Here is a 26,653-nt window from a genome sequence, read left to right as displayed (position 1 = left end):
GATAAGTCCCTGGGGCCTGATGGTCTACATCCCAGGGTACTGAAGGAGGTGGCTCGGGAAATCATGGATGCATTGGTGATTATTTTCCAGAGTTTGATAGATTTGGGATCAGTTCCTGTGGATTGGAGGGTGGCTAATGTTGTACCACTTTTTAAGAAAGGTGGGAGAGAGAAAGCAGGAAATTATAGACCAGTTAGTCTGACCTCAGTGGTGGGAAAGATGCTGGAGTCTATAATAAAGGATGAAATTACGACACATCTGGATAGTAGTAACAGGATAGGTCAGAGTCAGTATGGATTTATGAAGGGGAAATCATGCTTGACTAATCTTCTGGAATTTTTTGAGGATGTAACTCTGAAGATGGACGAGGGAGATCCAGTAGATGTAGTGTACCCGGACTTTCAGAAAGCTTTTGATAAAGTCCCACAAAGGAGGTTGGTGAGCAAACCTAGGGCGCATGGTATTGGGGGCAAAGTACTAACTTGGATTGAAAGTTGGTTGGCTGACAGGATACAAAGAGTAGTGATAAACGGCTCCATTTCGGAATGGCAGGCAGTGACCAGTGGGGTACCGCAGGGATCAGTGCTGGGACCGCAGCTTTTTACAATATATATTAATGATATAGAAGATGGTATTAGTAATAACATTAGCAAATTTGCTGATGATACAAAGCTGGGTAGCGGGGTGAAATGTGAGGAGGATGTTAGGAGATTACAGGGTGACCTGGACAGGTGAGTGGTCAGATGCATGGCAGATACAGTTTAATGTGGATAAATGTATGGTTATCCACTTTGGTGGCAAGAACAGGAAGGCAGATTACTTCCTAAATGGAATCAACTTAGGTGAAGGGGCAGTACAAAGAGATCTGGGTGTTCTTGTACACCAGTCAATGAAGGTAAGCATGCAGATACAGCAGGTAGTGAAGAAGGCTAATAGCATGTTGGCCTTCATAACAAGAGGGATTGAGTATAGAAGCAGCTGAACAGGGCCCTGGTGGGACCACACCTGGAGTATTGTGTGCAGTTTGGGTCTCCAAATTTGAGGAAAGACATTCTGGCTATTGAGGGAGTGCAGCATAGGTTCACGAGGTCAATTCCTGGAATGGCGGGACTACCTTACACTGAAAGACTGGAGCGACTGGGCTTGTATACCCTTGAGTTTAGAAGACTGAGAGGGGATCTGATTGAGACATATAAGATTATTAAAAGATTGGACACTCTGGAGACAGGAAACATGTTCCTGCTGATGGGTGAGTGCCGAACCAGAGGACACAGCTTAAAAATATGGGGTAGACCATTTAGGACAGAGATGAGGAGAAACTTCTTCACCCAGAGAGTGGTGGCTGTGTGGAATGCTCTGCCCCAGAGGGCAGTGGAAGACCAGTCTCTGGATTCATTTAAGAAAGAGTTGGATAGAGCTTTCAAGGATAGTGGAATCAAGGGTTATGGAGATAAGGGAGGAACAGGATACTGATTGAGGATGATCAGCCATGGTCATATTGAATGGAGGTGCAGGCTCGAAGGGGAGAATGGCCTACTCCTGCACCTATTGTTTATTGTCTATTGTCCTTGGAGCAAGGGAGATTGAGGAGGGATTTGATAGAGGTTTATGAGAGTTATGTAGTCCAAGAAAAGCTGTGCCATTAGTTAATCTTATAAAGACCATGGGCATTACATTAAGGTTTTGGATAAGGGACGTGAGCCTGAAGATGTGGTGAAGAACTTTTATTGTGGTGTGAGTGGCGAAGACCTGGAACCCACCGACCATAGGGATGATGGACATAGAGATGATGAATGATTTGAAACTTGAGGGAACATGAGGTAAATCAACTTGCTGAGCTGTGTAATAGGACAAGGCATTGGGACTCTGCAAGAAACTCAGGATCTATTGCTGAGGCGACGTAAGGCTCTAGTCAAGCAGCATCTGGAATACTGTTAGCAGTTTTTAATGAAGGATATGTTGCCAATGGAGACGGTTCAGAAGATGTTTACAAGAATGATCCCGGGGATGAAGGGCTTGTTGTAAGAGAAACGATGAGGAATCGGGGTCTGTATTCGATGGAGTTTAGAAAAATGGAAGGGGCTCTGATTGAAACCTACAGAATATTGAGAAACCTGGTCAAGTGGGTGTGGAGACGATGTATACACAAGTTGGAAGGACTAGGACCTGAGGGCACAGCTGCAGAGTCAAGGGATGAACCCTGCGAAGAGATGAGGAGGAATGAAGAGGAATTTTGCCAGCTAGAGGATGGTTAATTTGTGGAACCCATTCCCACAGAAGGCTCTGGAGTCCATGTCATTGAGCATATTTAAAATAGAGATAGACAGGCTCTTGAATATTAAGGGGATTGAGGTTATAGGCAGAAGGCAGGAGAATGTGGTTGAGAAATCTATTAGGAGAAAGTGAGCTCTGTAGATGCTGCAGTTCAGAGCTGAAAAATGTGTTGCTGGAAAAGCGCAGCAGGTCAGGCAGCATCCAAGGAGCAGGAGGATCGACATTTCGGGCATAAGATTCCTGAAGACGGGCTTATGCCTGAAACATTGATTCTCCTGCTCCTTGGATACTGCCTGACCTGCTGCGCTTTTCCAGCAACACATTTTTCAGAGAAATCTATCAGCCATGATTGAATGGGGGAGCAGCCTCAGTGGGCTGAATCTGCTCCTGTATCTTATGGTTTTATGAACTTATGAATTTCAATGGACCAATTTACTATTAACGACTCTGAAGATCGTCCTGATAGTAAGTTTCTGCAAGAGGCAGTCACAATCACCTTCCTGTGTCATTTTGAATGCGTGATCATCCTATGTATGTTATAACTGCTGTCTGTTTGAAACTATCAGTAGTGCCATTTCCTGTTACCACAGCTGGTTTGTAAGTTTGCAGTATTTATTGCGCCTGTCTGGTGATATTTGTGGCTTTGCAACCAGTATTTTACTTGGAAGGGAGCAATGCAGGTTCGGCTCCCTCTCATCTCAAGACAGAAGGCTGAGTGTGCCAGCTCCTGGCCTGAATCATTGCTACACTGAAACGTTTGTCCTTCCAGTGTACTTTCCACCATGGCATCTATTTTTGGCTTGCCTGGAATTCTGGAACCAGGCTACAGACTTACACCTGGGCCATTATCATCAGAGTAGAGGCCAATGATACAATACAAAGCAATATATTGTATGATTGGTGGTCACCTCCTGATCTGTAGGCGTCTGAGAATTTTAACAATGCTACCGTTGTCAGCCCGGAATATTTGTTATTGCTTTTTCCAGTACTTTTAAATTGTTACCAAAGATGGAAAATAATTGAGTTCTGTGCTCATGGGTCAGAGAAAGTCTCCCTGACCAGAAGTGGAAAATCATTTCTCCTGATCATCATGGTTTAGTCATAAGGAAATCCAAATACTTGGTGAAAGAAGCTGTCAGTCTCTTTTGTGATTCTGTTGGTTGAATCTGGAGAGTTTAGGTCTGTTTGTGTGGAGCAAATGTGTCTGGAGGAAGCACCTCTCCTACAGGACTAGAAAAGCAACCGTGCATTAGCTGACCTAGCTGACCATTTACTCAGTGCTTCTTTTAAAAAGGGATTTGGTTACATGCATATGCTATTTCTCAATGTGGTAAATGTTAAACATTCTATCCATTTAAATGTTTATCTCTGTATCGCCACTTGTCTCCACCCCCCTGTCTCAGCTGCTGAATCTCCCACCCTTGTAAGTATTGACTTGGGACCCTCCCCGCTCCCCCCCCCCCCCCCCCCCCCCCCCATTCCTGTGTCATTCTGTTCAGTTTCCGACCACACCTTCTTAGGAACTTGGGATCATCCAAATATCTGCTGCCCATGTCTTCACTCACACTGACGTTGGAATATTTTGGGAGCCCCGTCTGACTTCTGTGGGGAAACAGGATGCCATTTACTGTCAGTCAAGCTCACAGAGGTATGGGAATCCTGCCCCTGAGAGAGCTTGAAGTTTGCAGACCATTGGGAGGTGATGGCTGATGTTGGTCGTACTTCAAGGACCTGCCTGAAGATGACTGCAGCATGGACAAAGGTACATGGAGTATGATGGGGGTCACTGGGTGGTGTGCCCACCAGAGAAGGAGTTTAGGGAGGGTCAGAGACTTTCAATGGCCTCACTCCTTCAGGACTCAGGGTCCCTTTATTGGTCACTGAAAGTGCCACACAACGAGGGACCACCAGCCTTACCATGAACCAAAAGGAAACGCTGGATGGTCTTTGGAGGCACAGGAGAGTTGTACATGTCCATTATGTCAGCTACCTGACCCAGCCACCATAATATTGCAGATAGTTCTCCAGTCAACAATATCCATGTCCCATGTTGGAATAAAACAAATATGAAGAAAGAATCATTTGGGAGTTAAAGTACATTTGAAGAATCTCTAGTTCAGGGATAAAGCATTTACGAATCAACTATTAATGACAGCGCAGATTGAATGATTTAAGGCAAACCTGTTTGCAGGCTCTTGCAGTGGTCCTGTCCTTTGGGCTAGAAGACCCAGGTTCAAATCCCACCTGTTCCAGGGATGTGAAATATCCAGAGCCATTTGATGGATTGCTCTATGACTACAGTAACTCACTTGTTAAAATGTTGACGATGCCAGAAGCGTACAGTAGAGGAGAGCGGCAGTATTAATTGAATCACTGACCTATTTTTGGCTATGATTTTCAGATAGTAGTGTCACCTCTTTTTAAATTCAAGCCTGGAATGAAGGTGTCACAAGCTGTCTCGACATCTTTTGCCCGTTCCTTGGGAAGCTTGGGCCACTGCAGTTGGTGTGCTCCAGGGACAGTAACAGTGCTGTGAGGGAGGGACTCCCTGCATTTTGACCCAACAGCAGTGAGCAAATGACCTGATAGATCAGGATGGTATGTGCCTTGGAGGGGAAACTGTGATAGGTCTGGTTCTAATTTGATGCTTTGTCCTTTTAGGTAATAAGGGTGGTGGTAAAGTAAAGTTGCTGAGTATCTGGTTTACATTGGACCATGGAATTGAGGGAGGACATTGAGCTCATTGAGTCTGCTGCACCATTCAATGAGATCATTGTTGATTTGCTAATCCTGAACTCCACTTTTCTGCCTTATTTCCATAGCCCTTGATTCCCTGAATGGGTTAAAATCTGCCTATATCAGCCTTGAATACACTTAATGACCCAGTCTCAACAGCTCTCCTTGGTAAAGAATTCCACAGATTTACTCCCCTTGGAGTGGGGAAATTCTTCCTAATCTCTGTTTAAAATATTCAACCTCTTAATCTGAGATTATTCCCTCTGGTCGAACACTCCCACAAGACTTGGAGAGGCAAATCAAAGCAGGACTGATACACTTAATGATAGGAGTGTCACTGAACAAAGAGATTGTGGGGTGCAGGTTCACAGTTTCATGAAAGTGGTGTCACAGGTAGACAGGATGAAGAAGGAGGTTTTTGATATGCTTTTCTTTATTGGTCAGAGCCTTGAGCATAAATGTTGGGAGGTCATGTTGCAGCTGTACAGGACATTGGTTAGGACATTTGGAATACTAAGTGCAGTTCTGGTCTCTCAGCTATAGGAAAGATATTGTTAAAATTTAAATGGTACAAAACAGACTTGCAAGCATGTTGCCGGAATGCTGAAGAGGCTGGGGCTATTCTCCATGGAGCTTTGGAGGATGAGGTTTATAAAATCATGAGGGGCATGGATAGGGCAAGTGGCCAAGGTCTTTTTCCCAGGGTAGGAAAATACAAAACCAGAGGACATCGTTCAAGGTGAGGGGGGTGGGGGGGGAAGATGTAAAAGGGACCTTAGGGGAATCTTTTTCACACAGAGTACACTGTGTGGAACGAACTGCCAGAGGAAATGGTGGAGGCTGGTACAATAACAATATTTAAGAGGCATCTGGATGTGTAGATGAATTGGAAGCATTTAGAGGGATATGGGCCAAATGCTGGCAAATGGGATTCGATTAATTTCGGATGTTTGGTCGGCATGGATGAGTTAGACTGTTTCTGTGCTGTCCAACTGTATGATTCTAAAGGGAAACTTTTCCACATCTACCCTATCAAACCTGTTAAGAATTTTAAACAAAAGTAGAAATTGCTGGAGAAACTCAGCAGGTCTGGCAGCATCTGTGGAGGGGGAATAGAGTCAATGTTTTGGGTCTGATGACCCTCCCCATCTCCTTACAGACATCTTGTATCGTCATCATGACTTGCCTTCCCATCTAGTTTTGTATTATCTGGGAGTGGCAGATGGAGATTAATGTGGATAAATGTAAAGTACTGCATTTTAGAAAGGCAAATCAAGGCAGGACAGTTAATGGTATGGCCCTGGGGAGTGTTGCTGAACAAAGACAGCAGGTTCATGGTTCCTTGAAAGCGAAGCCGCAGGTTGGTAGGATAGTGAAGAGCACATTTGGTATTCTTGCCTGAATTGGTCAGTGCATTGACTATAGGAGTTGGGAGATTATGTTACAGCTGTACAGAACATTGGTTAGGCCAATTTTGGAATACTGCATTCAATTCCGGTGTCCCTGCTATAGGAAAGATGTTGTGAAACTTGAAAGGGTTCAGAAAAGATTTACAAGGATGTTGCCAGGGTTGGAGGGTTTGAGCTATAGGGAGAGGTTGAACAGGCTGGGACTGTTTTCCCTGGAGCATTGGAGGCTGAGGGGTGACCTTATAGAGGTTTATAATATCATGTGGGGCATGGATACGGTGAATAGCCAAAGTCTTTCCCCTAGGGTAGCAGAGTCCAAAACTGGAGATCATAGGTTTAAGGTGAGAGGGGAAAGCTTTAAAAGGGACCTAAGGGACAACATTTTCACACAGAGGGTGATGTGTGTATAGAATGAGCTGTCAGAGGAAGTGGTGGAGGCTGGTACAATTACAACATTTAATAAGAATCTGGGTGAGTATATGAAGTGTTTAGAGGGATATGGGCCAAATGCTGACAAATGGGACTAGATTAATTTCGGATATCTGGGTGACATGGACAAGTTGGACCAAAGTGTCTGTTTCTGTGCTGTACAGCTCTATCAGCCTATCTGCAGACTTGGCAATAGTACATGCACTTTCTTCATTGATGTCATAGAGATATGTTGTGAATAATTTTCTTGCAGATGGTATACAATGCTGCCCATTGTGCACCAGTGATGGAGGGAGTGAAAGTTGAAAGGGGTGCCATTCAACCCATACTGTTTGTCCTGGATGGTGTTGAGCTTCTTGAGTGTTGTTCCAACTACACCCATCCAGCTAAATGCACTGCCCCAATTACAAGTTCCCCTCCATGACACATTCCATTTGGAAGTATATTGGCGCTCCTTTATATCCACTGGATCAAAATCCTGGAGCTGCTTCCTTTAATAGTAATTGTGGGCCTGCCTTCATCAAACAGATTGGACACAGGAGGTTGGCACACCAAGCTCAGAATAATGACGATGGATTGACAATAAATGCTGACTTTGCCACCAACAGCCATGTCCCATCAACGAATAAAGAAAACGTTCCTTTTATACCCTAAAATGAATCAAACGGTGAATGGTTTATGGAGAAGATTGTCAAATTCCAAGAGATCAGAAAAGTGAAGTGAGTGAAATAGTGTTTGAAGAGACTCGCAATCTAAGCATTGTGTGAGCGATGCAAGGATGAGCAGTAGAATTGGTGCTTCTGTTGAACTTCAGAAAGCAGAAGAGCTCAAGACAGAAATAAACCTCACTGTCGGTCGTCACAGGCAAAATGATTAGAGCAATGAAGAGACGTTTTGAAAAGAAACTTAGAATGAAACTGAAGAGAAAAATGAATGTGAAAATACTTGATTCCTCTTCAGCATCAGGAACTTTGGTCAGCTCAGTTGGCTGGACAGCTGGTTTAGGGTGCCAACAGTATGTGTTCAAACCCCACACTGGTTGAGGTTGCTATGAAGGACTCCCCTTAACTTTTCGACTCGCCTGAGGCAGGTTCAACTAACACTAGTCATCTCTCTCTTTAAAGAGTGAAAAAGTGTGGTGCTGGAAAAGTACAACGGGTCAGGCAGTATCCAAGGAGCAGGAGAATCGATATTTTGGGCATTAGCTGTTCATTGGACATCCTGATGAAGGGCTTATGCCCAAAGCGTTGATTCTCCTGCTCCACGGATACTGCCTGACTGGCTGTGCTATTCCAGCACCATACTTTTCGACTCTGATCTCCAGCATCTGCAGTCCTCAATCTCTCTTTAATGAAGAGAGCAGCCAGATGGTCTAGTCAGACTGTGGCAACTTTACCTTGATATGTGATGTGGTCATTGCTGACTGGCTAGCATTTATTGTCCCTTCCTAGCTGCCCTTGAGAAGATAGTGCTGACCTTCCTTCTTCTACTGCTGCAGTTCAGTGTGCTGGAGATAAACCCATAGGACTCTCAGGGCGGGAGTTCTGAAAAATCTGCTGTAACGTGGTTGAGGCATGGAAACCAGGAATCACACAGGTTAGAAGGAGCTAGAGCATTGTAAATTGGAGCTGACATGGATTAAAGAAACCAAATCCAGGATTTATGAGGTTTATAGCAAAGAGTTAAAAATGCCTTAATGATGCTGACATCATTCTCTTTGCCACGTGACTGGTAAAGGGTAAAACCCATTAGCCCTGATTGAAATATGTTACAGATTAATCAAGGCGTGAGAGCATCTCCCTTTTAAAAGGATCGTCTCCATAAATTATGGTCTCCCTCCTTGGTTTAAGGATGATAGTTGGGGGAAAAAAAACAGTTTTTGCAATAACGCAATAATTTCAGAACAGGTCAGCAAAACACATCTCCAGAGACGAGGCGCATGGAGATACAGAGAACAGCCCTAAATAACTGGGAGGATGCATCTATTTCAAAAAGATCAATCCGTTTTTTAAAATTTCTGGCTTAAATCGTGAATGTCTCCACGAGGAATGAGATAGAATTTCTAACCAGTTCTGGAGTCACAGCTCTGTAGCAAACTATGAAACACTTCAGAGTTCAACCATTTATTTATACAACGTGGGGCTTGAAAAGCTAAATCCTCTGGTTTGAAACAAGTGCAAAGTTAGAAATGTCGATGATGACTCCACTCCCTTTAGGAATAACTGAGACATCCAGTTCCGAATGTTCATTTTGGATGAGAGTGCCCGAAAGGCGCATGTACACGCGTTCATTGAAAAAAGCTCGTGTGTTTCCAGCTGCCATTTAGTCACACTCACCCCCCGAACACATTTTAAACTGATCTGGGGAAAGGCCACTCCGTCCCGAAACGTCAACTCTGGTTTCTCTCCACAGATACCGCCAGACCTGCTGAGGTTGTCCAGTAATTTCTGTTTCTGATTTCCAGCATCCGCAGTTCTTTTCGGTTTTTAAAATATTGTTGCAAATTGCAGGCTCGCCCAGAACGCGGAATGAACTGGGTTCCAGGTAAGGGTCGGCACGGCAGTGGTCAGCAGGCACATAGCTGGTTGGAATCTCTGGGCACTTACTCCCCCGGGCTTAATATGCAACATTTAACCCTCATGGTACAGTGATTTCTAAATAACCTGTCAACGGGCGGGGGGGATACACCCGGCTTTTCTGGTCCAAAGCTAGGGGCTTTGAAGAAACAGTACTCCTCCCTCTATATTTTTCCCCATATCAACCGATTCAGAGATATTATTACACACCATAGGAGCAAGTGGGATTTGTACCATGTCTCCTGACTTAGAGTTAGGGAAGCGATCACAAGAGCCCCAGACCCTCCCTTAAGAGACGGACGTGACTTAGTCATAGTTCAAAACTAATGACCATTCTTTTATATATAGAGAGAGAGAGCTTACTGAAGCTACAGATGGTTTTTGTGCTACATTGAAATAATGGCACACTTTGCCAGTTCCCAGTCTGTTAGGCCACTCCCTTTTTGCAGTGATTTTTTTTTGTAATCCTGATTTGAGAGAACTGGACCAATCAGACGTTTGTAGTGTCAGAACCCCTCTTTTTTTATTCACTGCCTTGCCCTTCTCATTCTCAACTGTGTTCTTTTCAGCATAAGCCACGGACGTGTGGACGTTTAAACCGACAAGCGGTAGGAATTGACTGTGTCTGTCTGTCCTCGTCAGGTGAGGCACAGACATGAAGTTGCCTGTGTTTGAAATGTACAGATAGGGCCAGGATACTGCATCGTTCCCAGTGTCGGTGCACCGACTTGTCACTTTGCACGGATGGTATCCTGTTCGTCCGACTGAGCCTAGCCCCGGGTCAGGCTGAGGACATCGCCTCTGTCCAAGGACAACTGGAAATTAACGCATTAAAACTGCATCTGGACGAAGGGCGCTGGGGAGGCTTATTATCAGGGGTTGGAAATTCTGCACACGCACACACACTGTACTTTCTGCATTGATTTGTCCAAGGAACCCAGCAAGGCGGGATGTTATTTCTGGCCGGGACTGACGTGATTTAGGAACTGCAGGGGGTTATCCCCAGAAAAATAAAATCAGCAGATCTTCAGAGCTGGAAGAAAGAGGGGGTGCAGATTGTGAGAAATCACGTTTTGTTTTTTTTCTCTCTGTCATTCTGCTCCAGCAGCTGCTTTTTAAAAAAAATCCCTCTGCGAGAGGGAGGAATGAAGCTGGCTGAGTCACAGGAATAGAGAAGTGAAAGGGTAGGAAGTACTCCACCTTGGGCGAACATTGTAGAGAGAGAGAGAGAGAGAGGGGCTGCAGTACAGTCTGTCTCTCCCAGGCACCCAGCTCCTACTCCCCGAGGGCTGCTGCAGCTGGCTCGCAGGCGAAGAACGTGTCGAGCAAGGGGAGGAGTGGAGGGAGGGGGGGGCACAGAAAATGCCAGCAATTCTCGTGGCCTCGAAAATGAAGTCGGGACTGCCCAAGCCGGTCCACACTGCTACTCCCATCCCGAATGTCAGCGCCAGGACTCTGCAGCAGCCTTGCTACCTGAAGCTGGGCAGCAAGGTGGAAGCGACCAAGCCGGTGTACTCGAGCTTGATCCCACTCAAATCTTCGCATGGCTTGGACAATGAAGGGGAGAAGCTGCTACTTGGCAAGACCAACGCGGCAGAACATAGCTTTGACACTCAGGTCAGAAAAAAAAACAAAATTGTGGTTTTCGTTTCAGGTCATGTCTCTCTCGTTTAGAACAATTCATGTTGTAGCGTTTGGCAAAAAAAGAAAATGTCTCAGAGGTTATCATGCAACAGAATCTTCCTATTGTGACTAATCATTTCAGGGAAGTGTTGGTATGTTGGGAATGTCTCTGGGCAAAGCTTTGAGATGTATATTCAAACCCCATCATAGCTAATGCTGTTTACATTTAGTTTATAATATTTGGAATTAGTGTCAAATCAATGATTGCCTGGCTCACTAATGCCCTTTTGGGTAGGAAATCTGCCATCCTTACCTGGTCTGACCTACATGTAACTCCAGACACCCAGCAATGTAGTTGACTCTTAACTCTGTCTTCAGTTGTCCCTGTAGGGCAATTAGGAAGGACAATGTATTTCCTCATTCAGTGAATGTGGGTGTTCCTGGCTGGGCACAGCATTTATTGCCCATTCCCTAATTGCCCAGAGGGCAGTTAAGAGTCAAATCATGTTGCTGGGAGTCTGGAATCGCATGTCGACCAGACCAGATATGGACTGCAGATTTCTTTCTCTAAAAGGTACTGGTGAAGCAGGTGGGTTTTTAATGACAATTGAAAACAGTTTCATTGTCATCATTTGACTTTTAATTCCAGGTTCATCTGAATTCAAATTTCCGCCATTGGTCATGGTAGGATTTGGGCTATGGCCTCAGAATATTAATCTGGGGTACTGGATTGACTAATCCTGTATCATTACAACTATATCACCGCCTCCCAGTGGAGTAGAACTCCGAAATGCTGGTCTTCCCAGTGATGTCCATGCCCTGTGAAAAAAATAAAGGGAAAATAAATGACAGCAGTTAGGAGCGATGTGAAATGACAGAATATTCAGTTCAATTTGGCCAGGTGCCCTGCATTTTATTATCAACGGCACATTCTGCTGTAGTTGCTGGTCAGTATGACATATCAGGCTACAGTATGTAGGGTAGAGGTTTGGACTGGTGCCAGAATATGAAGGGATTTGTGTCTGCAACTAAGATTGGTATAATTTTTATTATTAGTGCAGAGATAGTGCCTGGATCTTCTTGCTGAAGTTAATTGCTTGTTACTAGTGCACAATTGCTGCTCCCTCCAACGCACAGAAGCAGTCTGTTGAGAATTCCTTTAATTTTAACCTTGTCATCTCTTTTTCAAAAAAAACCCAGGATTTTTGGTGAAATTAAATGGAACACATTGCAGCTGGTAAACATGACTAAAATTGTGAGGGTTAAATAATAATTGTCTTGATTTTTGCTTAGCTGAGGTACAATATATCTCCTGCAATTGTGTAAACTAAAATGAAAGCCTTGTCAGATTTGTTCTGCAGTTTCATGTAGCCTTCTGCAGCCTTTCAAAGAAAGCTAAATTAGGTAATGTTTCAATTGCTACTCGGAATAGTAACCAGCTAAAGGCTTCCATTTGCTATAATGCAGCATTACCAATTTTGGGCAGAGAAAATTGGGAGAATGTTGAAAGATATGGAAAAGAAAATGAAGCTTTTATGTCTGTTGACCCATCAAACATTGTATTACAATTTATAAAATGGCTGAATGTTTTTGCATTTTTTGTGTGTATCCCTGCGATGAGTGAAGGTGTAAATTGCTGAATGGTCACCATTTATGGCAACAAGACTGTTTCTTTATTTGAGATCTATATTCTCAGTTTCAACTCAGACTCGTATTTGAGAGCCATGTGACATTGGACAAAGAAGCATCAAAGCTTTTGCCTTGGCAAATCAGTCGGGTGGGCTCACTAACTGATAAACCCTAGGCTGGAAGGAGCTGGAAAGGGAGATGCTAAGTGGTGTACTGGGGAGCTCACTGCAGACGAGAGCTGTTATATGAGGAAATGAAATGTGCCAGTATCATATTCTCGAATTAGGATAGTTTTCAGGTCAGAAATTATGGTGGGATTATGGGGTCATAAAAGGTAATTAACGATAACCCCACAAGTGGCTGTGACCACAAGTGGCATCAGGGGTTTACCTGCAAGGAAACAGAGTGTGAAGAAAGACTTGCAAAAAATTGACACTTTGGTCATTTGACCAGGGAAGATTGAAGATTTTAACAAGTTCATGAAGAAATGATTTATGTTTCAATATTATAGATCGCTGAGAGGTTATATAAGTACAAGATAAACTATAATTTCTCTGGGAAGCCAGGGAGGAAATTGCCGAGCCTTTGGCTTTGATCTTTAAGTCGTCTTAGTCAACAGGAATAATGTCAGAAGATTGGAGGATAGGTAATGTTGTTCCATTGTTCAAGAAGGGGAGTAGAGACAGCCCTGGAAATTGTAGACCTGTGAGCCTTCGGTTGTGAGTAACGTGTTGGAAAGGGTTATAAGAGATGGTATTTATAATCATCTAGAGATGAATAAGTTGATCAGGGATAGTCAACGTGGTTTTGTGAAGGGTAAGGCATGCCTCACAAACCTTATTGAGTTCCTTGAGAAGGTGACCAAACAGGTGGATGAGGTTAAAGCCACTGATGTGGTGTATATGCATTTCAGTAAGGCATTTGATAAGGTTCCCCATGGTAGGCTATTGCATAAAATACAGAGGCATGGGATTGAGGATGATTTGGTGGTTTGGATCAGAAATGGGCTCTCTGAAAGAAGACAGAGGGTGGTGGTTGATGGGTAATGTTCATCCTGGAGTCCGTTTACTAGTGGGGGACTGAGTTTTGGAACCATGAGATCATGCTGCAGCAGTACAAAACTCTGGTGCAGCCACTCTTGGAATATTGTGTACAGTTCTGGTCACTGCATTATAGGAAGGATGTGGAAGCCTTGGAAATGGTTCAGACGAGATTTACTCAGATGTTGCCTGGTATGGAGGGAAGGTCTTACAAGGAAAGATTGAGGGACTTGAGGGTGTCTTCATTAGCGAGAAGAAGGTTGAGTGGTGACTTAATTGAGACATATATGATAATCAGAGGGTTAGATAGGGTGGACAGGGAGAGCCTTTTTCCTCAGATGGTGATGGCTAGCATTAGGAGATGTAGCTTTACATTGAGGGGTGATAGATATAGGACAGATGTCAGAGGTAGTTTCTTTACTCAGAGAGCAGTTGGGGCATGGAATGCACTGCCTGCAACGGTAGTAGATTCACCAACTTTAAGGGCATTTAAATGGTCATTGGATTGGCATATGGATGAGAATGGAATAGTGTAGGTTAGATGGGCTTCAGATTGGATCCACAGGTTGGCGTAACATCGACGGCCGAAGGGCCTGTACTGCACTGTAATGTTCTATGTTCTATATAAAAAAATGCAAAGGCTTTGAAAGTGGAGTTGAGGATTTTCAGATTGGCCATGATCTTATTAAATAGTGGAGCAGACTCGATGGGTAGAATGGCTTACTTCCACTGATAACTTGTTCTGGTTTTATGATCTTATGTGACACAGAGCAGCAGAAACATTTAGGCAGGAGCAGTGAAGTGTACTTCCAGACTGCAATAGAAATGGAGATCATTAATAGTCAGAACCAAGTAGGTGGTCTGAGGAGGGAAGAATAAAGAAATATTGAAATAGCTTGGGCGTACACCAGCCCTGGATTGGTTGGGATGAATGGCCAGTTTCTGTGCTCTAATTTCTCTGTCGTCTTCTGTGACAGATATCCAGCTGTAATAACCATGTCTTCTGTTTGATGGGCAGCAGCTTCACACTGTGCAATTTGGCTATGCAAACCACCACTGTACTTGTTACATGGTGGTTTAGGCAAGTTGCCATCCTGTGTATGTGACCAGTTTATACAATGTACATAGTTACAGTACCTCACAGTGTATCTGTTGCTTGTTGGAACTTCAGCAACTCCATTCCACTGTTGGACAGAAAAGGCTTCTGTCTTTGGACCTTATGTTAGTGAGGGTCACTGACATTACAGTTTAGGAGGATGACATTGTTAACATTCAGTGGTATATGCAATGGTTATATTGGTATGTTAGAGTTTATACTGCAACATCTTTAAAACTGCTGCTATCATCTTTATTGACTTAGATAATGCTTAGCATAAAATATTAGCATAGTTAGAGAGCCGGGTAATAAACAGGAAATAAAATATTAGGATAAATGGGTGATCTTCAGGTTTGCACACTGAAAACAGGGAATTGTCAACAGGATTAGTGCTGGGGCCTCATTACAGACTCTTTCCAGACTATCTCTGAACTGGATGAAGGGACTAAGTGTTTTGGAGTCAAATTTGACGACCATTCAAAGATAGGTGGGAATGCAAGCTGTGGGAAAGATGGGCTAAAATTTCCAATGGGCTTTGGGATAGAGCCCTCAGGAGCATATGGGATCCCAGGCTACTCTTTTCACAAATGTGTTGGGTAGAATGGCATTCCTGGAAGTGTCCTCCCCATTTGCTTTCTCTGATTCTGCCATTCTCGGCAGTGATTGGTTCCTCATTCTGCCAACTGAGCTCAAGCCTCTCAACAGTGAGCGGCACGGTGGCTCACAGCGCCAGGGACCAGGGTTCGATTCCAGTCTCTGGCAGCTGTCTGTGTGGAGTTTATGCATTCTCCCTATGTCTGCGTGGGTTTCCTCTGGGTGTTCCGGTTTCCTCCCACAGTCCATGTGCATGTAAGGGTGGATTGGCCACGCTAAATTGCCCGTAGTGTTCAGGGATGTGTAGGTTGGGTGCATTAATCAGGGGTAAATGTAGAGTAATAGGGTAGGGGGTCTGCATTGGTTATTGTTCGGAGGGTTGCTGTGGACTTGTTGGGCTGAAGTGCCTGTTTCCCTAGGATTCGAACAGCACCAACGTGAACAAGAAGAGGTTTTAGCGGCATAGAGTTGGAGAAATCCCCAGGCTCAGATGAGTTATATTCCAGGCTGCTGTGGGAATCAAAAGAGGCAATTGTAGAGGTTCTGATATTATTTTCAAATCCCCTCTGGCTCCTCCTCAGGATAGGTGCCAGAGGACCTGAGTCAGCTAATATTCAAGAAGGGCGGTAAGAATAAGCCAGTGAATCTGACATCAGGGAAGCTATTGGAAAGAATTCTGAGGGACTGAATTAGTTTCCACTAGGAGTCAAGGATTAATTGAGGATAGTCACCAAGGCTCTGTCAGGGGAAGATCATGTTTGACAGCTTATAAAGGAGGTGACTAGGTGTGTTGATGAGGATAGTACAGTTGATATGGTCGACATGGCCTTCAGTCAGGCTTTTGACAAAGTGTCGCAACTGGTCAAAAGGGAAAAGCCAGAGATATTTGGAGCAAAATTGACTTAGTGGCAGGAGTCAAAAGGGTGATGGTCGAATGTTGTTTTTGTAACTGGAAGCCTGTATCTAATAGTGTACCACAGGGTTATGTGCTGGGGACTTTGCTGTTTGCCATGTACATTAATGATCTAGACATGAATGTAAAAGATTTGATCACAGATTACATGAAAACTGGTGGAATAGTAAATAACGAGAAGGAAAGCCTTAGACCACAGGCCAATATAGACAGGCTGATCAGCTGAAGAGAACAATGGCAAATGAATTTAAACCTGAGAAGTGTGAGATTGGGCGGATTAACAAGTCGAGGGAGTAGACAATAAATGGTGGGAACCTAAGAAGGATAGATGTTCGGAGGAACCTTGTTTTGTATGTCCACAGAATCTTGAAGGCCATAAGACAGATGGAAGGCCTATGGATACTTTCCTTTTACCAGCCGAGGCACTGAGTACAAGAGCAGGGAGATTTTGATGGAACGGCATTAATTTGGGTCACAGATGGAGTACACTAGGAATCATGTGAGTGCATTGGAGGGGGCTGCAGAGGTGGTTCACCTGGGCTGGAGCAATCAAGGTATGATAAGAAACTCGAAAGCCTGGTGTTGGTTTCCTTAGAGCAGAGAAGGCTAGTGGATGATTTGATTGTGCTGTACAACATTATGAAGGGCAAAAACAACTGATTACTAATTTAAGGTGCTTTTGTAGTTACCTCTGAGCAAGGTGGCATGGGTTAAAATGCCATCTGCTCCAGAAGTGTGTCTTGACTTATCCAAGCACACTGATTCAAAAATACCTGGACAGTGAGAAGCACTTCCCCTTAGTGGAGACATTAGTAACCAGGAGACATAGATGTAAGGTAAGTGGCACAAGGTTTAATGGACATTTAGGGAAGAATTTATTTCCGGGAAGATTTATCCCAGGCTGCTCCAGAAAATGAGAAAGGAGGTTGCTAAGCCCCTGGCGATGATATTTGCCTCCTCACTCTCCATGGGAGTCATACCGGAGGATTGGAAGGAGACGAATGTTGTTCCTCTTTTTGAGAAGGGTAATAGGGAAGTCCCTGACAATTACAGACCAGTCAGTCTTACATCTGTGTTCAGCAAAGTTTTGGAAAGAATTCTGAGGGATAGGATTTATGACTATTTGCCAAAGCATAGTGTGATTAAAGGCAGGTCATGCCTCACAAATCTTATTGAGTTCTTTGAGGAGGTGTCAAGACAAGTCGACGAATGTCGAGCAGTGGATGTGGTGTATATGGACTTCAGCAAGGCATTTGATAAGGTTCCCCATGGTAGGCTTATTCATAAAGTCGGGAAGTATGGGATACAGGGAGATTTTGCTGGTGGATAGAAGGCAGAGAGTGGTTGTAGATGGAAAGTACTCTGTTGGGAGGTCAGTGTTGGGTGGGGTCCCGCAGGGCACTGTTCTTGGGCCTCTGCTCTTTGTAGTTTTTAAAAATGTCTTGGATGAGGAGGTTGAGGGGTGGGTTAGTAAATTTGCTGATGACACAAAGATTGGAGGAGTCGTCGATAGTATTGAGGGCTACTGCAGGCTGCAGCGTGACATAGACAGGATGCAGAGCTGGGCTGAGAAATGGCAGATGGAGTTCAACCTGGATAAATGTGAAGTGAGGCATTTTGGAAGGTCGAACTCGAATGCTGAGTATAGGATTAAAGACAGGATCCTTGGCAGTGTGGAGGAACAGAGGGATCTGGGTGTGCAAGTACATAGATCCCTCGAAGTTGCCACCCAAGTGGATATGGTTGTTAAGAAAGCATATGGTGTTTTGGCTTTCATTAACAGGGGGATCGAATTTAAGAGCCGTGAGGTTTTGCTACAGCTCTACAAGTCCCTGGTGAGACCACACTTGGAATATTGTGTCCAGTTCTGGTTGCCCTACTATAGGCTTTGGAGAGGGTGCAAAGAAGGTTTACCAGGATGCTGCCTGGACTGGAGGGCTTGCCTTATAAAGAAAGTTTGAATAAGCTCAGACTTTTCTCTCTGGAGGAAGAGAGGAGACCTGATCGAGGTATACAAGATAATAAGAGGAATAGATAGAGTCAATAGCCAGAGACTTTTGCCCAGGGCAGGATTGACTGGTGTGAGGAGTCATGTTTGAAGATATTATGAGGAAAGTATAAAGGTAGATTCTTTACGCAGAGAGTTGTGAATGCATGGAATGCGTTGCCAGCTGTGGTGGTGGAAGCAGAGTCATTGGGGACATTTAAGCGGCTGCTGGACATGCACATGGATAGCAGTGAGTTGAGGGGTGTGTAGGTTAAGTTACTATATTTTACATTAGGATTAAATCTCGGCACAACATCATGGGCCAAAGGGCCTGTTCTGTGCTGTACTTTTCTATGTTTTATGTTCTATGTTCTATGTTCTAAGTCTTGACCCAGAGGCTGGTGAGTATTTGGAACTCATCAGTCAAGGTGGGAACTTTAACAATATTTAAGAAATAAATTAAGGGTAAGGAGGTTGACTGATGTGGTGCCATTATTTAAGAAACACTGCAAGAAAAAGCCACTGAACTATAGACCAGTGAACCTGATGTTAGTGGTGGGTAAGTTGTTTGAAGGGAATCTGAGGGATAGGATTTACATGCATTTGGAAAGGCAGTGACTGATTAGGTATAATCAACGTGGCTTTGTGTGTGGGAAATTGTGTCTCACTAACTTGATTGAGTTTTTTGAAGAAGTGACAAAGATTGATGAAGGCAGAGTGGTAGATGTCTACATGGATTTCAGCAAAACATTCAATAAGGTTCCACATGGTAGACTGGTTAGTAAGGTTAGATCACATTGGATCCAGGGGAGCTAATAAATTGGATATAAAATTGGCTTAAAGGTAGGAGATAGAGGGTGATGGTGGAGGACTACTTGGACTAAAGGCCTATAACCAATGGTATGCCACAAAGATCAGTGCTGGATCCACTGCTTTTTGATGGTTTTTAAATGATTTTAATGTGAATATAGGAGGCATGGTTAGTAAGTTTGCGGATTCCGCCAAAATTGGTGGTGTAGTGGGCAGTGAAGAAGATTATGTAAGAGTACAACAGGACCTTAATCAGATGGGCCATTGGGCTGAGGAGTAGCAGATGAAGTTTAATTTAGGTAAATGTTAGATTAGATTAGATTACTTACAGTGTGGAAACAGGCCCTTCGGCCCAACAAGTCCACACTGGCCCGCTGAAGCAGACCCACACAGACCCATTCCCCTACGTTTACCCCTGCACCTAACACTACAGGCAAGTTAGCATGACCGATTCACCTAACCTGCACACTTTTTTGGACTAGGTGTTTCAGTTTGGTAAAATAAATTAAGCTCGGACTTATATGTTTGAAGAGAGGGCCCTGGGGAATGTTGCCGAGCTAAGAGACATAGGGGTACAAGTGTATAGTTCCTTGAGTGAAGTTGCGGATAGACAGGATGGTGAAGAAGGCATTTGGCAGTGTTGCTTTCATTGGTCAGAACATTGAGTACAGGCGTTGAGATGTAATTTTGTGGCCATACAGGACATTGGTGAAGCCACTTTTGGAATACTGCGTATAATTCTCGTCGCCCCCTGTAGGAAGGACGTTGTTAAACTTGAGAGGGTGCAGAAATGATTTACTGTGATTTAGTCTAGGTTGGAGAGCTTGAGTTACAGGAAAAGGCTGAATAGGCTGGGGGCTTTTCCATGGAGTGCCAGAGGCTGAGGGGTGCCCTTACAGAGGTTTATAAAATCATGAGGGGCATGGATATGGTGAATAGCCAAGGTCCCTTTCCTAGGGTGGGGTAGTCCAAAACTAGAGGGCATAGGTTAAGGGTGAGAGGAGAAAGATTTAAAAAGGACATGCGGGGTAACCTTTTTCATGCAGAGGGTGGTACATGTTTGGAATGAGCTGCCAGAGGAAATGGTGGATGAGTAATATGAGTGAGAAGGATTTGCGCCAAATGTTGGCAGATGGAACTAGGTCAGATTGGGATGTCTGTTTGGTGTGGATGAGTTGGACTGTAGGGTCTATTTCTGTACTGTATGATTCTATAAGTGTTTAGCTGAGCACTTGAAGCACCATCATATACAAAGCTATGAACCGAGTGCTGAATAATGAGACTCGATACTTAATGCCCAGAATGGACATGATGGATCAAAGGACCTTCCTCTGCACTGTTCAACACTGACTGTCAATGGAGTGGTGGGAGCTGCTCAGGCATGTAGGAGACCTCATGGGCATTGCAACATGTGTGGGGAACAGGGAGGAAATTTTTCAGTAAAACTTCAGAGGAACAAGCTTTTCTAACTGAGTGGTCTGATCTGTTGATGTGACCTTCCATGAGCAACGATAGATGTTTTGTGGATGGTGCATCTGATTTTGATGGCCACTCTGCCCACTCCTTCTCCCCCTCATTCCTGCCACTGAAAGGGCACTTCTGCTGAGCTGGCAGCCTCTCTGTGTTGTGGTGGGCGAGGTAAGGAGCACTCCACCCACAACGCTTGGCCAATGGTGCTGTAAACTCATCCCTTGTTGGAACCTCAAGTATAAACATTGCCTCGAAACCTAATGTGCTGTGTGAACTCAAAAGGTCTGGCAACATCTGTGGGTAGAGAAGTCAGAGTTAGCATTTTGAGTCCAGCAACTGTGGAACTCCGTTCCAGTTTCAGTTCTGAAGAAGGTTCACTAGACTTGAAGGGTTAACTTTGTTTTTTCTCACAGATGCTGTCAGACCTACTGAATTTCTCCAGCAATTTCTGATTTTGTTTCAGATTTCCAACATCCCCCTTCTATTCTTTTATTGAAATGTTGACGACCTGTCAATGTTCGATAGGCAGCTGAAGCACTTGCCAGGCAGACCCTGGAAACTTGCAATGAGCTCTGGAGGGATTGGACCCAACGTAACTCCCTCCCATTTCCTCAGCTCACTTCCTTTCCAACACTATCACCAAAGGCCGTGGAAACAGCCCAAAGGGATCAGTAAACTGATGAAGATACTGCAGATGGGGGTACCTGTTTGGAAATTGTAAGGTTGTCCATTTTGTACAGAGGAATAGAAAAACAAGATATTGTTTAAGTGTACAGAGACGACAGAATGTCATGGTGTCAAGGTACTGGGTATCTTGGTACATGAAATATATATGTTCACTTTTCAGCAGAAGAAATGATGATGAATATAAATGGAATAGAAGCCGAGAATAGAGAACAATACAGCACAGTACAGGCCCTTCGGCCCATGATGTTGTGCCGACCTTTTATCCTACTCTAAGATCAAACTTGCCAACATAACCTTCATTTTACTATCTTTTGTGTGCCTATCCAAGAATCTCTTAAATGCCCCCAATGTCTCTGACTCTACTACCACCACTGGCAGTGCATTCCACACATCCATCACTCTCTGTGTAAAGAACCTACCTCTGACATCTCCCCTAACCCTTCCTCCAATCACCTTAAAAGTATTCCCCTCATGATAGCCATTTCCACTGTAGGAAAGTCTCTGACTATTCACTCTATCTATGCCTTTCATCATCTTGTACACCTCTTTAGAATGCAAATTCCTAGTTTGGAAACAGGCCCTTCGACCCAACAAGTCCACACCGACCCTCCAAAAAGTAACCCACCCAGACCCATTCCCCTACCCTAAATTTACCCCTGACTAATAACTAACAGTGGACAATTTAGCATGGCCAATTCATTGAACCTGCACATCTTTGGATTGTGGAAGGAAACCCATGTAGACACAGGGAGAATGTACAAACTCCACATATACAGTTGCCCGAGGGTGGAATCGAACCTAGGTCCCTGGCGCTGTGAGGCAGTGGTGCTAACCACTAATCCATTGTACCCACCTCCAAGTTGCCTCTCACCCTCCTTCACTCTAATGAGAAAAGTCCGAGCTCCCTCAACTTTTCTTCATAAGACATGCCCCCCCAGTCCAAGCAGCATCCTGGTAAATCTCCTCTGCACCCGCGCCAAAGCTTCCATGTCCTTCCTATAAGAGGCGACCAGAACTGAACACAATATTCCAAATGTGGTCGAATCAGGGCTCAATAGAGCTGCACCATAACCCTGCGGCTCATAAACTCAATCACCCTGCTAGTGAATGCCAACACACCATACACCTTCTAAACAACCATATCAATTTAGGTGGCAACTTGGAGGGATCTGTGGATTCGTGTGTTCCTCCACACTGCCAAGAGGGTGGATGGAATGTTTGGTTTTTATTCCAAGGAGGCTGTGATATTGAATTAAGAAAATCTTGCTTTGAATGTCCACATTGATAAGACCATTCAGAGTACTGTACATAGTTTGTGCCACCTTATCTGTGGAAGGGTAAGCCTGTGTTGAAGGCAATCGTGAGTTTAATTCCTGGGATGAAGGAGTTGTCTTATGAGGAGAAATTGAGCTGTTTGGGTCTATCCTCATTGGAGTTTAAAAGATTGAGAGATGGTCCTATTCTCATGTGTAAAATTCTGATAGTGTGGTTCGATGCTGAGATGAGGTTTCCTGTTGTGGGGGTCTCTGAACTTAGAGGATATAATTTCAGGATAAGTAAGTATCGAGTTAAGACTGAAATGAGGAGGAATTTCTCCTGTAGGGATTGAAGTCCCACCAGGACCAGTCATCTCCTGATTTTCTTACAGACTTGTTCCAACAGGGTAACTGAAAATAATTACTTTTGACATCAAAATTGCACTTGACTAAATCTAACATCAGGGAGCATGAGGAAAATTGTTAAGGGGGACTTGTGGGGAGAATCTTCACTCGTCATACCTCACATGGTGATTGTGCTTGTTGGAGTTATTCTTCCCCGCTCCGGAACATCTGTGTAAGACTTCCTCAGATTCCAGTCTTGGGCCCGAACAACTTCAGTTGCTTCATCAATGATCTTCAGTGAGGTCTGAAGCAGGGATGTTCACTGACTGCACTGTGTCTGTTCCAGTCACAACTCCTCAGATACTGAAGCAGTCCATGTCTGCATAAAAGTAGGAGCTGGAAAACATTCACGTTTATGTTGACATGCAGCAAGGAACGTCCATGCCATGCAAGAGCTAGACAATAACCGTGCCCAACAATAGAGAATCTAACCATCTCCACTTGACCTTCCCATTGCTGAATGCATTGCCATCAGCATCCTGGGGAGGGCATTGACCAGAAATTGAACTAGGTTAAGCATGCATTGGCTAAAGGATTCGGTCAGCAGAGGCAATGAATCCTGCTCGCCTCCTAACTTCCCAAAACCTGTCTGCCATCTTTAAAGCATGTAATAGGAATGTGATAGCATACTCTTGAATTGTCTGCATTGTAACAGTTCCAATAAAACTTAAGAATTTAATAACATTCAGGAGAGACAGCAGGCTGTTTGATTGGCACACTATTAATACATTCAGCATCCACTCCCTATACCAATGACACACTGTGGCTGCAGTGTGCATAACCCACTAGATGCTCTGTAGCCACTTGCCAGAGCTCCTTCAACAACAATCCCTCAATACCGACTATTGAGAAAGACAAGGGAAGCAGGCATGGGGTGGGATGGGGTGGGGGCGCACAAGCACTTGCAAACTTCCCTGCAATCCATTCACCATCCTGACATGGAACTTTCTGACTGTGTTTTCTTAGCATCGCTGGGTCAAAAGCCTGGATCTCACTCCCTAACCACACTGTGTGAGTGCACAACATCTGCTGCAGGTGGAAATGACCCTTAAGCATCACCTTTCCAAGGACATTTTTAATGGACATTAAATGTTAGATTTACTAGTGCTATTTACTTCCCATGAATAAGTAAAACAAAAATCCATTGAATTCTTTACCCTAGAGAGCTGTGCAGACTGCATCATTAGATATATTGAGGGCTCAGGTGGAAGAATGCTTGGACTTTTTTTTTAATATTTCCTCTTAGGATCCTCCGGGGGAATGGATTAAGGATGACTCACTTCCACTTCAGTTTGATAGTCTCATAGCGAGAGGATTCAAATATAGGGACAAGGATGTCTTGCTGCGATTATACAGAGCATTGATAGGGCCACACCTGCAATACAGTGTGCAGTTTTGATCTGCTTATCTGAAGAACAATGTTCTTGCGGTAAAGGGAATGCAGTGAAGGTTTACCTGTTTGATTCCTGGGATGGCAGGACTGATGTATGAGGAGAGAATGAGTTTGTTTGGGATGTATTCCCTGCATATTGGGAGAATGAGGAAGTTTCTCATGGAAATCAATGAAAATTCTAACAGGACTAGACAGGTTAAATGCAGGAAGGATTTTCCCGACAGTGGAGAGTCCAGGACCAGGGGTCATAGTTTAAGGATGAGGGGTAAATCTTTTAGGCCTGAGATGAGGAGAAATGTCTTCACTCAGAGTGTGGTGAGTCTATGGAATTCACTACCACAGAATATGGTTCAGGCTAAAACATTGTGTGTTTTCAGGAAGGAGGTAGATGCAGCTCTTGTGGCTGAAGGGCCTTAGGGATGGGGTTGAGCTCAATGATCAGCCATAATCATATTGAATGGTACAGCAGGTTTGAGGAGTCAAATGGCGTCCTCCTGTGTTTAGTGTTTCTGTGTGTTTGATGGGGAGGCTCTAAAGACCAAGGGTATGATCTACAGCCTTTGCCACACACAGGGCAATGGTAATGTGCTTGGAGGATCAGGTAGATGTGTTATTGAGAGGTTTGCGTTCTCCCTCCGATGCCTGGACTTCAACTCAGCATGTTCCCGGTGAAATCGCTCAATGTGCTCATTACCTTCCTGAATGAGCCTTCACCACTTTGGTTGTTCACAAACTGCGAGATCTATGTGTCTGGCGTAAACATAGAAAACAGGAGCAGGAGTAGGCCATTCAGTCCTCTGAGCCTGCTCCCCCTTCAATATGATCATGGCCTATCATCCAACACAGTCCTCTGTGCCCATTTTCTGCCATACCCTTTGATTCCTTTAGCCTTAAGATCTACATATAAGAATGAACAATATGTGTTTGATCTGTAGTAACAGCCCTGAAGACCACTGTCCTGTGAGCTATTTTCCACAACCAGATTCTGATTAGAATAGTTAGTGCAGCACTCTGGAGTCAGGCATACAAATAAAAAGCCTTATTTGATTGATTAACACCTTGATGCTGGGCATGTTGGCTTGGCAGTGGATGCTGCTGTTGGGCTGCCTTTCATGGATTTGGAGGATTGTGTGAAAGCATGGCAGGTGGGACTTCTCCAGTGATGTGAGGTTTCAGTTGGAGGTTGCTTCAGTCTCTAACATACAGGATTGTTGAGATCACTGCTGCTAAGTCAGCTATGACCTACCTTAGCCTCTGGTTTTGAGAAACTGGTCCTCAAATACTCTTTTACCTCTGAGTCACCCAAAGGTTGATCTTCACTTTGGAGATGATGAGGAACTTTGTCATTTGTATTGACCTTCATCAAAAAGAGACTCCCAATGTTATCAGGATTTATGGTATGGTCCTCGGGAGTGTTACTGAACAAAGAGACCTTGAAGTGCAGATTCATTGCTCCTTGAAAGTGGAGTTGCAGGTAGATAGGATAGTGAAGAAGGCTTTTGGTATGCTTTCCTTTACTAATCAGAGTAATGAGCACAGGAGTTGGGAGGTCATGTTGCAGCTGTACAGGACATTGGTTAGGCCACTGTTGGAATATTGTGTGCAGTTCTGGTCTCCTTCCTATTGGAAAGATGTTGTGAAACTTGAAAGGGTTCAGAAAAGATTTACAAGGCTATTGCCAGGGTTGGAGGATTTGAGCTACAGGGAGAGGCTAAACAGGCTGGGGCATTTTTCCCTGGAGCGTCGGAGGCTGAGGGGTGACCTTATAGAGGTTTACAAAATCATGAGGATAGGATAAATAGACAAGGTCTTTTCCCTGGGGTGGGGGTGTGCTGAACTAAAGGACATAGGTTTAGGGTGAGAGGAGAAAGATATAACAGAGACCTAAGGAGCAACCTTTTCATGCAGAGGGTGGTACATGTATGGAATGAGCTGCCAGAGGAAGTAGTGGAGGCTGGTACAATTGTACCATTTTAAAGACATTTGGATGGGTATATGAATAGGAAGGGTTTGGAGAGATATGGGCCAGGTGCTGGCAGGTGGGACTAGATTGGGTTGGGATATCTGGTCAGCTTGGATGGGTTGGACTGAAGGGTCTGTTTCAATGCTGCACATCTCTACGACTCTATGACGATGTGCAGAGATTCACATTGTGTTATTTACGGGACAGAACGGATGATGGAGTTGTGTTGAAGATCAGGTCAAACAAGATCTTATCGAATGGTGGAACAATCATTAGGGGTTGTCTACCTTATTTAATATGTGATTAAAATAAATGAGTGTGTGGCACGCATCTTGTGTCTAACTGGAGCTGGAGGGTAGAACA

General features: G+C 44.2%; 1 protein-coding gene across 14 annotated transcripts in view; it reads left to right on the top strand.

The window, feature by feature from the left end:
- nav2a (neuron navigator 2a) overlaps positions 1 to 26,653 on the top strand; it is a 1,091,104-nt gene that overhangs the window by 505,242 nt on the left and 559,209 nt on the right. For 13 of the 14 annotated variants that reach the window (XM_072592785.1, XM_072592776.1, XM_072592788.1 and 10 more), the window contains exon 1: positions 10,772 to 11,041. The exons of the other annotated variant lie outside the window; for it this stretch is intronic. In XM_072592785.1, coding sequence (XP_072448886.1) covers positions 10,787 to 11,041 — 255 coding nt within the window. In that variant the 5' untranslated portion in view covers positions 10,772 to 10,786. Of the gene's footprint in view, positions 1 to 10,771; positions 11,042 to 26,653 lie in introns of those variants that run through there. 14 annotated transcript variants of the gene reach the window in all.

Source organism: Chiloscyllium punctatum, chromosome 22 (genome assembly GCF_047496795.1).
Source record: "Chiloscyllium punctatum isolate Juve2018m chromosome 22, sChiPun1.3, whole genome shotgun sequence".
In the NCBI taxonomy this organism is placed as follows: domain Eukaryota; kingdom Metazoa; phylum Chordata; class Chondrichthyes; order Orectolobiformes; family Hemiscylliidae; genus Chiloscyllium; species Chiloscyllium punctatum.
The sequence above is the reverse complement of the archived record's forward strand: the minus strand, read 5'-3'. Positions and strand labels throughout refer to the sequence as shown.